This window comes from Lepidochelys kempii, chromosome 9, assembly GCF_965140265.1.
Source record: "Lepidochelys kempii isolate rLepKem1 chromosome 9, rLepKem1.hap2, whole genome shotgun sequence".
NCBI classification, from domain to species: Eukaryota; Metazoa; Chordata; order Testudines; family Cheloniidae; genus Lepidochelys; species Lepidochelys kempii.
The window spans coordinates 38015363-38030185 of NC_133264.1; the positions used below are offsets into that span (position 1 = coordinate 38015363).

Below are 14823 nucleotides of genomic sequence, written 5' to 3' on the forward strand. Positions count from 1 at the left end.
GTTTTACCAAAAAGATAACTCATAGAAAGGCAATTTCACTGTCTATCAATAGAGGTTTATATGGAATGTCTGCTGGTTTAGTAACACTAGTGTTTTATTATTTTTCTTTTTAGAATTCTTGGAGTAAATAATGCAAGAAAAAACTGAAATCTCAATCTGAAAACAAATCTGAAAACCGGATATCGCAGTAATATTAATTGCAAATGTATTTTTCTCCAGATGGATGATCCAATTCTGCCCCCCCCCATTTAGGTTTAGTAAATAATCAAATTGCTCTCGGAGTAAGATGTAGCTTTGCCTGAGCAAGAGAGGCAGGGTCTGGCCCAGAGTTCTTAAAAGATTTACATAATCTTATTCTTGAAAGGAGAAGATAAACTGTCAGACTAAACCCTGTATTTCTCATGGCAGAATGTGATCTTCTGATTTTAAAAGAATAATTGTTCACATGCAGTTTGCAACTCTGTGTTTTTACCCTTCAGTCTGAATTTAATTGACATGTCTAAATTTGCTGGAAACAGACTTTGTATGATTTTGCACAGCTATTTCACTTACATTTGTTTTTTGTTACTTGTGTGTACTCTTTGCCAAACACTCCCAGGAATTCTCATTCGGAGCTTGATTGTGTAACTGTTACCCATCTAGGTGAGCCCTTAATCACATGAGTATTTTATTTATGCCAATAGGACTGCTCACCTGAATAAGAGCTTGCCAACATGAGTAAGGATTGCACAACTGAGTCCTAAATCTTCATCGGAATTACTCTATTTCATGAAGGCTGCTTATAATCCCAAATGATAATAAATTAGAAAGAAGTAAAATGGCTATAGATTGACATTATGAAGCCAATGACATTCCAAAAGCATTTTGGAATAATTAAGGTCTCTTTAACCTCAACAACTTTAAATAACCTTTAAATCAAATGTCTACACAAACATTTCTCATTGCCAAGCATCTGTGCCAGCACTGCGAACAACCACCAGGGTTATAAAGTTATTTGCAAAGGTTTAGTGGTCACACCTCTACATCAAAAAGCTTCAGATTGCCTTTTGCCTGTCGGTATTAACAAGGCTGATTGCAATAATGAACCGTGCTTCCAGACATCTAGCAGAAATGGGCTCTTATATTTATTATTTTTGATTTGGTTATTATATGAAAAGCTAGAATACCAGACTTGACATTCTGGTATACAATTTTTTTCTCTGATAGATCTGTATCTCTTTTCACTTTTTCCCTAACCATCTTATCAGTGTCTATCAGTGTGTGTGTGTGTGTTTATATATATAAAGAAAAAAGTGCATCAAAAATATAGTTGTCTTCATAAATATTTTTAGGTGACCCAATTTTCTTTCTAGGATCTGACAGTGGTATATTATAAATTTCACTCTAACACTGAGATTTGAAGAGTATTATAAATAGCAGGGTAGCAACTAGTGCTTCTATTGTTATTGTTAAAATCCTGGTACATTTCATTTATGGTTCTTATCTGTTTATGCACTGATCTAGAGACTAGTGCTGATCAGAAAAGAAAGCAAAACTACTATCTATCCTCAGTTTGTCACATGTGCCTTGTAATAACAATCATAATATCAGATTTTCTGCAATACAAATGAAGACTATCACCAATAAAAATAATAGAAGAACCCTAAACAACCAGAAATGCCTAAGTCTGACTCCATGCTATGATTTTTAGCTATGTGGATTCTAAAATGAGCTAACGGCCTGAACCTGTTCCCATTGAGGTCAATGGCAAAACTCCTGTTCACCTCAATAAGGATCAGTCCCCTAGCTTGCCTTTTACAGAACTAAACTATTATCCATATGTAGATGTTCACTTAGCACAACTTTATATAATGAGGAGTAAAATCTTACTCATAACAAATAAAGAAGGCAACAGTTATTCTCACATTACTAGTAATAAATTTCCTCAAGTAATTTATCAGCATATATATGAATACTCACAAGTCAGTTAAGAATCTGTAAATCCAAGAAGTGAAAGCTTAGGCACATCTGAAGACTTGTACTGGGAAGGAAACTATAGCAATTCTCTGGTGACTAGTCTGGTAAAGGTCCATCTTTTGTGCATTATTCCTTTTGACAACTAGACTATGAGTGCTAAACTTCCTAGTGTGATTTTACACTCCATTCCAAATAGCTGTGTAGGGCTTAAGGTGTGTGGGAGTTCAGTAAAGGGGCTTGCATTTTTGTGGGAAAGCACTTTTCAGAGAAGCTGGGTGATTTTTTTCCTCCAGATTGTGGAACTGCATACTAAAGGAAGAGCTTGTGTTTCCTTTTTTCCTTTTTCCATCTAAATGTTGTGCTGGGCCTCAGGAGGCCAGTGAACACACAAAACCACCTACTGAGGCTGTCACTTGACTGACAGCAAAAAGCTTCTGGGGAGATGGACGGACATGAGTAGGTGGACATGGAAAAATAAAGGACTGAAAAGATTAAATAAAAAAGACCAGAATGCTAGTACTAAAGCACAGCTCTTTACTGGTCTCTAATGCATTCATGGTTATTGTAATTGTTAGATACATCCGTGTCATGTAAAATAACTCAACAAATATGAATTAGTTTTAATGTCAAGATAATGTCAAATGTTTAACAAGAAATACACTAACTGCAAAAAATATTTAAGACCAACCTTATATGTAAATGCCCAAATATCTTAATTATATAGTCTGAGAATATTTTGGAATATTGTAATAAGTGAGAAAAAAGTAATATAAAAATATAAATAAAAAGTATACTATAAAAATAAAAAGCATAATATAAAAGTAATATAATGGGTAAAAATATTTTTAATTGAGTCTTTCAAAAACCAAAATCATCTTGAAATGTGTTCTTTGTGTATGTGCCTGTGCATCGATGTTTGTTGATTTCTAGACTTATAAACTCTTCTAAATACTTCAGTCACGGTCAACCTCTATGAAATAGACATGACCAAACATTTAACACAGCACCATAATTATTACAACATGTGTTTCTGGTAAAAGTGGTTTCAAAAGTTTTGAATGTGAATAATAACACATAATAAGACATATAGAGCAAAGCTGGCTATGCTTTGCTAAGTTGCACTAAATTGGCTATCTAAATTATATAAATTTGATTATGGTGCAAACATGATTAGTCCCCATCAAAGTTGAATCACTTCTGATAGTGGGTCACAATAATATAACTAGGCAGGTTGACAACGGAGCAGATTGCTCTGTTAATAGGCAGTTTAAAAAAAAAGTAACAGATCCCAATTTCTGTAACAAAATGTTAAAGGCTAAATTCTGAGATTTTCCTTGTAATCTGGAGTTAATTTGGTATAATGTAACTGAGAGCAGAATTTGGTCTAAATATCAATTACACACGGTAGAGCTAAGATGAGTGTAGAGTTGTCATAAAAGATACAAAGCAAAGAAATTGTGATTATCTTGGCAGGGATTTTTAAGAAAGTTTACTTAGAACCAAAATATTGATGGTAGGGGACAGTATGGTGGGGTTTTGGTAGAATTGTGCATTTTTAGTGTATTCCATTTACAGTCCCTTTTTGCATTGTCTGTGGTGATTTTATGTGGAAACCCTTTATCCTAATAAATGAAAATGATCCTAATACAATAAAATAATTTTTAAAATTATTTAAAAATATTGTGTAGCTCAGACTGATTTCTCTGACATTACCACAGAGGTCTGTGTTTTGTTAAGAGAAAGGGAGGCGTTTTTCCTGAATGTTTCATTACTGCCATAAAGTTTCCATTGACCTAGAGTGGATCTGTTGGATGTCTCTGAGGTATGGAAATAGAAATAGTAAGACTGCTTTAATTAATCATTGGCTTAATTTTTGTATAAATAGCCAAAAAGGAGATAAGCTCCGCCTCTCCCCACACATTAGGCCAAGAAACCTTATAGATAATTAAGCTCTGGAAGTACAACATTTTAAAAGCTGCATTTGCTTTGCAAGGACTATTTTCAAAGTTCCATTATCTGAACAGCCACTTAAAGGATTTATTTTCTACTGCAAGAATGAAGTATACTAGCTATCAGAGTTATCTTTAGGATACTGCTAGTGATGGATGTCCAAAATAAATGTTTGGCGCGAAACGTTCCCGCTCAAATCCTGACTGTAACAACCAAATTACAAAAACAACATTAACACACTTTAAAAATATATATATTAGCCATTTAAAAATGTTGACAAAAGTTATACTAACAGGTTTCAGAGTAACAGCCGTGTTAGTCTGTATTCGCAAAAAGAAAAGGAGTACTTGTGGCACCTTAGAGACTAACCAAATTATTTGAGCATAAGCTTTCGTGAGCTACAGCTCACTTAAGTGAGCTGTAGCTCACGAAAGCTTATGCTCAAATAATTTGGTTAGTCTCTAAGGTGCTACAAGTTATACTAACTGGATCCTAAGAAACAAAAACAAAACATAACCACAACTTAGTCTCTGTCTTTGGATGCATAAAGTTATATTAAAATATTGTTTACAATTTTTTTTTAGTTACTTGCATTTGGAAAATGTAGATCTGTTTAATCATAAACCAGTTGATTCTTATTATGTTTCTGTCTTGTGTTTACAAAATAATCTTAGTCACACTTCAAAATCGACAGCTGTAGTTTTCTGAACAATCTTGCATCTATTGGCCTTCATTGAATAAACTAGAGTTAATACTCACAGCAATAATTCATTTTACATCACTCAACAAATATTTTTAAAGGTCTAGATTTGAGCCATCAAGTCAAGACATGTGACTGAAGATATTAAGGGCCTGATCCTGCACGCTTATTCCAACAAATCTCTGGCAGAGAGAATCAAACTCTGAGCCAATTTTGCATTTGACGTGTGCCCAAAATTCCTATTAAATTCAAAGGAAGTTTTGAAGGTACAAGTGATCAGGACTAGAGCTGAAATCCTGGAGACACAGAAGTCAGTGGGAATTTTGCCATTGACTTTAATGGGGACAGGATTTCATCACACATTTCTTGTCTTTGGTTCTTCCCATTAGACTTAACTATTACAGCTTTTGTGGGGCCCGATCGTGCCAAGATTTAATACTATGCACAGTGATTATTGTGCTAAGTAGACTCACTGAAAACTTGAGATGTAGGATCATCTGTTGCTGCTATGCTGTATTAGCAGAAAGGCCAGATTCTTCATTCCATATGCAGCAAAACTCTCATTAACCCCCAATATCAGCAATACCTTGATGCATAAGGTGAGTTAAGGATGGACTGCCAATCCCTATCAAGCCTAAACTAAACCTTAAATATTTTAATTATTTCTTTAGGCTGCAATTCTGCAAAGAGACTGAGCATTCCAAAACCATTTGCTTTCAATGCAAAGAAAGGGTGGTTAGTATCCAGCAGCTGCAGGGCCTTAATTAGCTAGTGTTTGCAATGCATTTTAAAGAAGAAAAGCAATATATATGCACCAATTATTGTTATTATTAATTATTATTCTTATATTTATTATTTATCACACAATCAGTGATTAATCACAGGTTTATACATATAAGGATTTAGTAACATTTTGCAAGCTATCACACTGGAATAAGTCATTCTGAGGTTTTTCTTTTATTCTCTTTTAAAAGGAAGGAAATATTCCCACTGTAAAGCAGAAGTTCAGACCATTTTAAATTATATATACTTTTAAAGAGCATTGTTTACCATAGTGACACTGGCTAATAAACCAAATACCAAGGGATCTTTAAAAGCATGGGCTCATTGTAAATGTGCATTTAAAGATTTTTAAAAACTCTCCTGTCTGAGATTTTTCAAGGCAGTGCAGGGGTTCAGCCACAGATCTCCCATTAAAATTAAAATCCCCTGCACTGCTTTGAAAATGCCAACACATTCTATTTTTACCCACTGACAGAGGCTCTGAATCTCTGCTTTAAATATAAATAAATAAATAAAGGTGGGTATACGTGTGTGTGTCTGTACCTGTGAATCTCGTTAACCAAATGGTCCATAATATTCAGAGAATGAACAAAAACTTGATTTTTTTCCTACAGACCATAACACCTTCAAAAGAGCTGTTACATTTGCCCTTCCAGTGAGTGTTTACAGACTCTTGGTTCTGCAGATTATTTGTCTGAGGCAGGGGCTATTTTTTTCTTTTTAAAGTCACTGCATGTAACTGAGAAGGACGCACTGATTCAAGGCAGCTGCAATGGGAAAGGTTTTGTTTAATATTCAGCATGCATATTCCAAAGGAGTGGGAAAAAGTCATATTACTACAGTTTCATTGCTTTTTTTTTTAAACTCCCACAGGCTGCTGTCCATGTGCATTAAAAAATGATTGGATTTACATCTTTGCGGAAAACTGAGGGCCTCATCCTCAGGGAACATTTCTGTTGGTGTGCAGGATCCAGCCTTGCATTCATAAATGACACATGGTAATTGCTTTACATTTGTTTATTACATGTATTTCACCAGAATCATTTGAAGGGGGGAAAGAGCAGGTGGTGATGGCATAGCGTTGGTTGGAAAATACCTGCCATTTGGTGCAATCTAGCACATTCTGAAGTGTGTGGGGGTGCTGGAGGGAGGAGAGAAGCCTCAGACATACCTTTGCTGAGCAAAGGAATAAAATTAATCTGTGGCAGGGTCCAGGGATGATTTAGCAGCACCCAGAGATCAGAATGAACTTCCCCAGCAGCAGAGAAAGGCACCATCCCCCCCTCTTCCCCTTTCAGTTAGAACACTGTGTTTGTTCATAAAGACCCAGATTCTGGTACACACTGGGCTGAGGCCCTCTTAAAATGCCAGTTAAGGCAATCCCCTTTGTTATTTATTTTTAATTATAAGAGGAGAAAACACCAGCTGAAAACTGTATATTTCAGCTGCATTTACTTGTAAATGTTAACAGCTAAGATTTGATTTTTTTTCACCTCTACTTTTTGTTACCATCGTCTTCTCCCCCTAGGAAAAAATGAGCCGAAATAGTCCAACCCACTTTTCCACCTCGCAGCCTACAGAGGCTGTAACTGGTGAGCTGTTAGCTTCTGGCAATAATGAAGGATAAGGAAATAATAAGGGTTGATCATAACTGATAACCTCGACAGTCCCTTTACCAGATCAGCAGTAGCAGGCACGAAAGCCTCCCTCGCGTTCAGAACTATCCCACATTTTGTTATTACAACACTTTGGGGGGAAAATCAGCTAATTTTATATAGTGTGAGTTTTTCAACATACCTTTTCCCCTGATAAAATCACCCCTTCCACATTAACCTTTTGCAGCATTAAAAAAGTGCAGGGAACGAGTGAACGTGCTGCACATATTATGCAACCGTTCATTTCTAGGCACCAGAAAATGATTTGGGTGCAAGGACCTTAAAAAAAGAATCCCCATCCTTTGACTTGTCACGTTGACGTCTTTGTCTGGGTTCCCTGTTATCCCTCAATCCACGAGATGGTGCTGTTGGTTTATGATGAGAAACTCTTCGCGGGTGAATGAGACCAGCGCTTTCCTGAGAAGCCAGTCCTGAGCTTGGAGGACTGGGGAGGAAATCCCGACACCAGTCCATGCACTAAGGGGAAAACAAGCAAAAGGGCAAGAAACTGCCAACTTTTTTCCTCGTCCTGATTAGACGAGGATGCTCCAGAATAATATACATCAAAGGGCATCTCCTCGCCTGCCAACTATCAGCTCAGCTATTCAGTGAAGCTAATACACTCCTTAACTTAAAAGGAATAAAAGTGTGTGTGTGTGTGAGAGAGAGAGTGACAGACAGTTATTTGCAAATATCACAGGAAAAAGCACACTCTGCCCTGGCTTCCGAGGCATGACACTATTTTTTTGCAATGTGCATTAGCAATAGGGTTAGAGCTCACTGATCATCCTCCCCCGAGCAAAAGAAATGGGTTTGGATGTTGCAGATGCTGACGGCTTTGCGAGGAATCGCTGCGGGTGGATAGGATACGCTGCACCCTTCTCTTCGATTTTTCTATTTGAGTATCCTCCAAGGAAATCGCTGGAAACAAGATAAGTAGCGCGACTTTGAGGAGTTGTTAGGTTCAGGGAATTCTCATTTCTCAATCCCCTACTGTTAATGACAACCTGCACACTTCCTCCCCCTTTCTCATTTGTAGTTCGTCATACTTTGAATCCCTTTTCTTTTCGTTGGCTTTGAGGCAGAACGTGCAAACAAAATCTGTGTGTGCTGACATTTTTGCTGGATTAATGGAGACAGATCAAATATTTTACCTGTCACTAGACGCTCAAGAAAGTAGCGGGGGTTTTATTTTTGTTCGTTTGTTTTGCTTCCCAAGGAAGAGATACTTATTCCGTCTTGGAGCAAGTTACTTGTGTGTGTGTAAGGAGGATTGGCGGCTGGGGGAAATCGCATGAAATTAACAGCTAACCTCTACAAAACAAAAATTCGATATACCCCTTTTGTACATCACTTCCCCTCCCAAATGTTTGCTAAACAAAATGCAGTCCAGAATAATACAGATCCAGCTCCTTTCGCGCCCATTTGCTAAGGAGTTTTGCTCTGGGGTTGAAAAGGTTTTTTCCTTAAAAACACACACACACCCACACACACACCCACACCCCAAAAACTCAGCCCATTAATTTTAGGGCAAATTTACTTGTGTCCGGCGATCGCTTGTTAGCGCTTAAAGCTCAGGAGAGGCAGGGGCTTAGCATCATCGTAGCCACCTCCCCATCTGCCAAACCGCAGACAAGAGCCTTCAGCCACACTGTGAGTAGGACCCTGCTGCCTGGAGGGTGGCACAGGCCCCGCGCAAACCTATCGCCCCGTGCGGAGGAGCCCGGCCCGGGAAGCAGGTGGGGGCGGGGCCAAGTGGGGAAGGGGGGCGTGTTTGGGCGGCAAGGTGGGGTTTGAGCTGCCATGAGCTACTCCGACTGGCGAATAGGGTTGATGGACGGGCAGACGTCAGCCGCCCGCCCCGCCCCCTTGGCAATGTCTACAGCTTGCTGGCCTCCCCATTGAAGCATTTATTCCACTGGGATAGAAGCGGCTGGAGCGGCGCTGGCACGGGCGAGCCATGGCTGGGATTGTCTATTTCACCCTCTTCTCGCTCCTCTGGGGGATCTGCGGCGCTGTCACCGGCTCTCGGGTGTATCCGGCCAATGAAGGTAGGTGGGCAGCCGGGCTCAGGGCTGCGGGGGGCACTTGTGCCTGGGGCAGGTTGCGGCTTTGAGCAGAGTTCATCAGCGCGAGCCGCTGGGACCCGGGGGCACCGCGGGCTGGGCGCCCGCCCGCGCGGGCAGAGCTAGTGGGTGCAAGGTCCCCGCTGCTGCGGGGGTTGTGCGCTGGCTGCGGACTGGACTTGGTTCCCAGCTGGCTCGCTCGGCGCCTCCTCCGGAGACTTTTGTCCCAGCACCGGGCGAGGAAAGTTTTAGTTTTAGCTGACATCTGTGCAGCCCCTTGCGTGTGGACGGGCTCCGCGTACGCGCGTGGGTGAGCCGGCCCTGGGTTCGCAGCGCAGTGCGCCCTACACTGCTCCCCTCGCCGTGCGCCCACGCACCCTGTGCCAGGGACCAGCCCCCCGTAGCTGGGACCCTCTGGATCCGAGCGGCCGAGATTGCAAATCAATGAGTGACACTAAAATGTGCCGCGCACCCAGTTTCCCTGCCCTTCACGCGCCCCCTTTCTGGGGCGGTGGAATCGCAGCGAGAACTGGGGTAATTTCTTATTGATGAGTGGTGAGAGAGAGAGACGTGGGGCATTCCCTGCCCCGGGGACGGAGGGGGCGCCGGTAGGAGGCGAAGCTGCAAGAGTGTTGCAGAATCACATGGACCCACACATGCGCTCCCTGCCACGGACCTGGGCACATCTGGCTGCAGAGGTGCTCTGAGACTTCTCTCCGAGCCGGTGCCCGCTGGAATCTCAGCTCTGCTGCCACCGGCCCCCAGAGTAGAGGACTGAAGGACGAAGCCCTGTGTTAGTTAGCTGTGGATTTCATTGTCCTGTCCGCATTCCCCCTAACGCACCCTGCCTTTTTGAAAATTAAAGACCTGGAAAGAGGCTCTGTCTGTGACACAAACGTGGCTCCCAGAGTTTAAACTTGAGAGGAGAATGGAAGGAGTTGCAGATGAAAAGCCGCTGCTTAGAGCTGCTGTGGGTTACTCTGGCCTCTTCCCCTCTCCCCTTCATTTCGTGTCTCCTTTTGATTCTCCTCACGTTTCCTTTTCTCCCCCTTTCTCCCCCCCCCTTTTTGGGTAAATTGGGTTGCATTGTTCCCTTTGTCTCTCTAATCCACCTTACATTAATCCAAATGAATGTAGCCGGTTTTTCTCCAGGGGCAAAAAGAAGAATGAGGGGGAGTTTTGAGAAGGAGATAGCTACATTTAAAAATAGTTACAGGACTAAATGGCATCTTAAATCTACATCTGTCTGGAAGGAAAGAGGGAAGGTTGGGAGAGGATGATTTTTAATTGAAGCTATTTAAAAAAATGCTAAAAGGTTCCACATTTGTCCTTGATGGCCATAAACAGCCAGATTAATAATCGAGCCCTTCCTTTCAAATGGGGTTTGCCACTTCATTGTTCCAGGTGGAGCTTTAATTTACAGTGGTCTTCAGAATCCGTGGTTTTGCAGGATCACTGTGGTGAAAAGACCAAGTAGCTGGAATTTCACTGGGTCTGGTTTGGTGTCTATAGCTAACTCCATATTAGGTGAATGATCTTGTATTCTTTGCACATACCAAAATCACACTACCTTTGATGGGATTTTGGGGTAGTGCAAGGAATTGCAAGATTGGGCTACAGTCCACTTAAAATCACCTGGTTCTCCGTTTTTATTCTTAGAACTGAAGTGCATATGTGTGTGTTCATCTATCTACAAATACAGATTGGTGAACTCAAAACATTTTTTTTAAAAAGAGCAAACCCATTTTCCTGCCAGTGCAGAAAAACCTCCAGAACATGAGAACAATGTTATCTGACGCTTGTGATGTCACAAATGTGCTGAATGTTTAAGCAGTTTATTGTAGCCTCCTTCTAAAAAATATTCACCAATGTATAAGTGATATAAATATCAAACTGGAATAGCAAACAGAACAAATAAGGTGTTTATTTTGGTTTGAAGGGAATTCCATACAAAGTCACTTGTGGCTTAGCCATATTCAAGAGTCAGGAATTATGTGATCATCCTAAATCTTTTCCACTCTTTTGTGTAGTCTAATGTAAAATACAAGGTTTACAAAAAAGTATTTGGGAGCTCATCATTTGCAGTATATCTTTTGTCGTTTCTGGTTGTCTTTGTTTTTTAATTCAGAATTATTCCATCTAACAGATGGGTTTGAGTACTAATAATGTTAGATCATTATCCTTGGAACAAATTTTAACAGTTAAGAAAGTTAAACACGCTTTCAAAAATGCTCCAGGTTTAAAAGTGAGAGATGATCAAGTTAATGTAGATATTCACCTAACTGAAAAAAAGTTTTGGTTTTGCTCTAAGTTGGATATGGTCATGCTCTGCATGTATAGAAATGCTCGGGTAAATACTGTCTGTCATATTGACCTTTGGCAACTGGAAATTAATCTATTTTTTTCTGTCTTTCTGCAGTTACCCTGTTGGATTCCAGATCAGTTCAGGGGGAACTTGGGTGGATAGCAAGTCCTTTGGAAGGAGGGGTAAGTTCTGAATTACTATCTGATCAAAAGGGTAAAAGGGAATGATTAGTAAGTTTCTGCAGAGTCCTAATGGCTCGATTATTGTTTGTGGTAAGGAGGTCAGATTTTTTCCATGCCTATGAAGTGAATTACACTTTGTTGGAGAAACCCTATACTCCCTTCGGATAGTTCTATCATTGAAGAATTAGAAACCAAAAGGGCAGAAAAAGGTTTCAAAATTAGGAGATTGGTCAAAGCATGGACTTAGATGCCTATTTAAAACTGAAATACCAACAAGAAATGTGATCTGGAGACCAAACTGGAATCCACCCCTGTAATTGTTCTATCCACGGACAGTCTCTGTTCAGAGCAATTGCTGTTCTATTTCTAAATTGAGTGTGTGGTGTGGGGGGAAAAGGAATCAATAGACAAGACAGACCTTTCTTATGGCGTGAAGGGACAGTAGTTAAATAGATTTATTTCAAAGTGTAAACAATATTGCAAGTTTTGATCCCTGTACAAATAAACCCCAATCTCAGATTTTTTTAGGGTTTTCTTTTGTACAGTGGGCAAATCATATGAATTTCTTTTGAGGACCCTATAAAAAGAGTAGTAACCAACAGTATGTTATGTTGCAGATCCTGAAAGGAAGGGTCACACATTTTGTGGTTGGAGTTAGGAAGATTTTAGCATAGTCCTTTGTATGCACAAACTGGCTGCTACCTGCAGTGAGCCCAATCAGGCAAGCTGCAGAGCACCTCTTGTGGGAAGCTGCTGAGACCCCTCAAATCCTCCAATGAAGAACTATATAGGAGCTGAGGGCACTTTGCACCTTGAAGGATTGGACCATTTAAGACTGAAAAAAATGTATCAGAACCTTTTTCTCTACAGGAAATTGTAAAAGTAAACAATTTAAGAAAAAATGTTAGTAATGTACATCCTGCTCCTATCAAATTAAAATACACTCAGATCCTTTTTAAAATTAAACAAATAAGTCTTCTTAAATACAAACACATGCTATTACTAAGTCAAAATGAGTGAAAATAAAGGGGCTTAAAGATAAATAGTTAGTATAAGTGGATTCTTCCAGTACCTAATGAAACACACTGTAGACTAACGTTCCCTCCGTGCCCCCTCCCCACCCAACTAAGAAGGAAAGGAAACAGTAGCAAATGGAAGGAATTTGAGGCCATTTATTTTAGTGATGCATTATGCATAAGCTTTGAATTAACCATAACATGGGAAAATGGAGGATTGTTTTGCCCCCCATTGTTGTTCTGCCTGAACTTGACTGTAGAACACTGCACAGTCCCTGAGACCATTTTTTAAAGAGAGGGGAAGTGATTGGCAGGCCTCTGGCGGTGTAGACAGCACACATTCACTGCTGATTGCAGGCAATTGCCCTCATCTTTTGACAGTGGGGAAAGGTACAGCTTTATCTCAGTGAGAGTCAGGCTTCCTTGTTAATTCTATACCCTGGAAAGGTCAATGATTCAGACAGAGCCTTTCTTATGCTTCACCAAGGGGTACCTACAGTGTAGATTAAAATATATTAAGAGTCTTTTAATAAGTCAGTAGCAGAATCGATGACCAAAGGAGCTCTGTATGTTTTTAATACTTACTTGATTCCCCCCCTCTTAGTCATCTTTGAAGACTCCTCTCAAGTTTGAGAAGGAAATGGGTACTGTTTTATTGTGGACGTGACTGGTTTCACTAAGCCGACCTATGTGTGTTCTATTTTTAATTTGGTAGTGAAAAATTTAAGAGTACATGGTCTGTCTGTGCGATAGAGTGCTTGGAAAGCATTTATTATAACTTCATAGGCTGCAAATTTATTTCAAAGCAGCAGAAAAGAACACCCTTTTCTCTTTCTTTTTTTTCTTTTTCGAAAAGAGCCCCTGAAGTTCTATCCTTCCAGGCCAGTTTGTTTTCTTTTTAACTGTGTGTAGCTTATTGTATGTACTTAAAAAAAACCTGTTTTATAGATCTACAACAGACCTTTAGATGTTAAGCGTTTTATTTGTTAATATGAGATATTGGAGGTAAAAATAGGGTATTGACCAATGAATAGAACTAAACATTATCAAATTTATATAGTAACCCTGGAGGAATTAAAGTATTACATTATAAATTTAATTTAATGAATTACTCTTAAATTTCACAGTTGAAAGAGAGGTTCTATTTCTGGAATGCTTTTCTGCGCATCATTAAACCATAACATTAATTGTATTATAAAACTTCATTTTAGAGGGAAAGCAAAAAGATATTTCTTTGAAGACACATTTAGTGTTGCATATAATCTCAAGTGGTTGGAAATTTAGAACTCTAATTGTTTACAGCAGCCGACAGATTTTTAAAAAATTAAATAAGAAACAGATTTTTTTTAAAAAGGTCATGTATGTATTTTGCACTGAGGGCCTGATCCAACTGAATTTGGTTGTAGTCTTTCTATTGACTTCAGTGAGCTTCAGAGCAAATCCTACAACTACATCGTCTATTGTGTGAACATGCTAAAGGAAATCCCTTTGACAACTCTTTATATCTCCCCCCACCCTATCCCCTCACACACTCAGGAGGTAGTGCAGGCCATCGGAAGATAAGGAGAATGGAAAGTGATGGATCATAAAGACACAAAACTAGTTTCATGGCAGCTGCAAATTAAAGAACTCTATCTGGTTACTAACTCCATGTTACATTTTACATTGATAGATGACTTTCCAGTTTTTCCCTTTTCTGCAACATGTAGTGTGACATGATGTGTATCGATTTTCCACCCGCTTCCCTCCTTTTTAATTCACAAGTATCTCTAGGCAGAAACTAAAATGTTACCCTCTTTACTACTTTTAACTCATGGTGCCACTGCTAACTGCCATAGATGCATAAGCAGATTCAGCTACTCTGGGGGCTTTTAAATTAAACAGCACTTGCAAAAGAGCAATTCTTATAAAAAGAATACAGGATATTATGTGCTGAGGTCCACGGTGTTAAGAATGTTGCTGTTTATCAAAGCAGCACCTTTAGTAGTTTTCAAAAGCATTTCTAGGAAGCTCCTGGAAAGTTGCATTATAACAATTTTCCAAGCATATTTTTCACGTGCTTCATTGTACAGCCTGGAATCCCAGCCAGAGTGTAGCTTTTATCGAATACAAATGTTTAAAAAAGGATTTTCCCCCTTCTAATTCAGCAGAACCATGATTCTTTTTCTGAAAAAGAGACAAAAGAAGGCCACTGTGGTGGCTTTCTTTTC

At 39.6% G+C, this 14823-nt stretch overlaps 1 protein-coding gene across 2 annotated transcripts in view; it reads left to right on the forward strand.

Annotated features, from left to right (window-relative positions):
- The first annotated feature begins 8970 nt into the window (after positions 1 to 8970).
- Positions 8971 to 14823, forward strand: part of EPHA4 (EPH receptor A4) — a 125562-nt gene continuing 119709 nt past the window's right edge. For both annotated transcript variants that reach the window (XM_073359960.1, XM_073359961.1), the window contains exons 1-2: positions 8971 to 9095; positions 11530 to 11597. In XM_073359960.1, coding sequence (XP_073216061.1) covers positions 9005 to 9095; positions 11530 to 11597 — 159 coding nt within the window. In that variant the 5' untranslated portion in view covers positions 8971 to 9004. The remainder of the gene's footprint in view (positions 9096 to 11529; positions 11598 to 14823) is intronic.